The sequence below is a fragment of the Mandrillus leucophaeus genome, unplaced genomic scaffold (genome assembly GCF_000951045.1).
Source record: "Mandrillus leucophaeus isolate KB7577 unplaced genomic scaffold, Mleu.le_1.0 Scaffold246, whole genome shotgun sequence".
NCBI lineage: Eukaryota > Metazoa > Chordata > Mammalia > Primates > Cercopithecidae > Mandrillus > Mandrillus leucophaeus.
Window position 1 is genome coordinate 118,834 of NW_012102543.1, and position 1,973 is coordinate 120,806.

The window sequence follows — 1,973 nt, forward strand, 5'->3', positions numbered from 1 at the left end:
CCGTCTCTACTAAAAAATACAAAAAACTAGCCAGGTGAGGTGGCGGGCGCCTGTAGTCCCAGCTACTCGGGAGGCTGAGGCAGGAGAATAGCGTAAACCCAGGAGGCGGAGCTTGCAGTGAGCTGAGATCCGGCTACTGCACTCCAGTCTGGGTGACAGAGCGAGACTCCATCTCAAAAACAAACAAACAAAAAAACAAGCATGCAAAGACAATAGATTAGAAATTCAATTTGCAATATACAGATAATATTTAATATTACTAAATAAAATCTCATGTGGATTTTACAATTAATTCTATACCACAAATTCATCTGACAGAAAAAGTGGAAATAGGCACCTTAAGCCAAGGAAGTCTCCAGAAGAAATCTTTGTGAAAGAGAACAGAGCAGCATTTCTGCACATGGTACAGGTTATACTCTCTATGGAGATATTTCTAGAGAGACTGATTAAATAAAGGACATGAGGAGAACCTGGGGATGTTGAAGCATGTAGCACAGGGCTTCTTCGAAGTACTCCAGGGATATGTTGTCCATGTTCTTGGGGAGATCTTCAAAGTTATAATAAGCTAGAGCCAACGTAGCAAAGCCATGGCCAGCAAGGAGGCTGGCTCGATATTCCAACAGGCCCCCTCCAATACCAAAGATGTCAATGATCCCTGGGAAGGGTCCAGGTCCTAGAGAACAAAATATTATAAATGTAAGCCATTATACAATTTAAAAAATGTGCTTTGCTGGCTGGACACAGTGGTTCATGCTTGTAATCTCAGCACTTTAGGAGGCCAAGGCAGGAGGATCGCTTGAGGCCAGGATTTCAAGACCAGCCTGGACAATGTAGTGAGACCGTTTTTAAGAAAAAAAAAAATTAGTCGAGTGTGGTGGTGCATGCCTGTAGTCCTGCCTACTTGGGAGGCAATGGAGGGAGGATCACTTGAGTCCTGGAGGTCGAGGCTGCAGTGAGCTATGACCACACCACTGCACTCCAGCCTGGGCAACAGAGACAGACACTGTCTCAGGAAAAAAAAAAAAAAAAGAAAAGAAAACAATTGAAACGAAATTTTATGTTCTGTTGCATCAGCCCTCTGGTTTTTAGTGTACTCATATTTCAGATGTCTATGTAGAAAGGGAGGAAAGAAAAAGAAATACCCAGAGATGGTTTTAGGTGAGAAAGGCAGTGGAGTCTGAAGTATGACCTGTGATAAAGCAGGACATGAAGAAGTGGAGAAGAGACTCAGTGTGCCTAGAACACTAAAGAAGGCGACATTGGTAATAGCCTCATTCACTGTCATCATTCTGCCTTAGACAAGTCAGGTTGATGCCTGTAGAGATCTGTAGGGTAGTGATTAATAGCAAAGTGGATAATGTACCTGACGACCTGAACCGCTTTTTCATCTGCAGAATAACAATACCAACTTCATTGGAATATTATAGAGACTAATATAATGCAAGTAAAAGCCGTAGTACCCTGCCTAACAAAAAATTCTTTTTTTTCTTTTTTCTCTTCTTTTTTTTTGTGACAGAGTCTGGCTCTGTCACCCAGGCTGGAGTGCAGTGGTGCGATCTCGGCTCACTGCAACCTCTGTCTCTCAGGTTCAAGTGATTCTCGTGCCTCAGCCTCCCCAGTGGCTGGGACTACAGGCGTGTGCCACCATGCCGTACTAATTTTTGTATTTTCAGTAGAGTCGGGGTTTCACCATGTTGGCCAGGCTGGTCTCGAACTCCTGATCTCAAGTGATCCGCCCATCTCGGCCTCCAAAGTGCTGGGATTACAGGCGTGAGACACCACGCCCAGTACCAAATCCTCTATTTTGGTAGAGTGGCCACCGACATAGTCAATGCTAGCTTCTCTGACCTTGCTCCGAAACCAAATCAGTGCTAAATCAGCCCTGGAAAGAAAGCAACGGAGACTCAGGCCACCGACGCTCACACCTCCCGCCAGCATCCCAGCTCACCTGGCGGCAGGAAGAGCGTGGCGCG

General features: G+C 45.3%; 1 protein-coding gene across 1 annotated transcript in view; it reads right to left on the reverse strand.

Moving 5' to 3' along the window:
- Positions 1-1,967, reverse strand: part of ACOT4 (acyl-CoA thioesterase 4) — a 3,702-nt gene extending 1,735 nt beyond the window's left edge. The window contains exons 1-2 of the mRNA XM_011983090.1: positions 1,949-1,967; positions 471-673 (exon numbers count right to left, since the gene is read on the reverse strand). Of these exons, the coding sequence (XP_011838480.1) occupies positions 471-533 (63 nt within the window). The 5' untranslated portion in view covers positions 534-673; positions 1,949-1,967. The remainder of the gene's footprint in view (positions 1-470; positions 674-1,948) is intronic.
- Between the last annotated feature and the right edge of the window lie 6 nt (positions 1,968-1,973).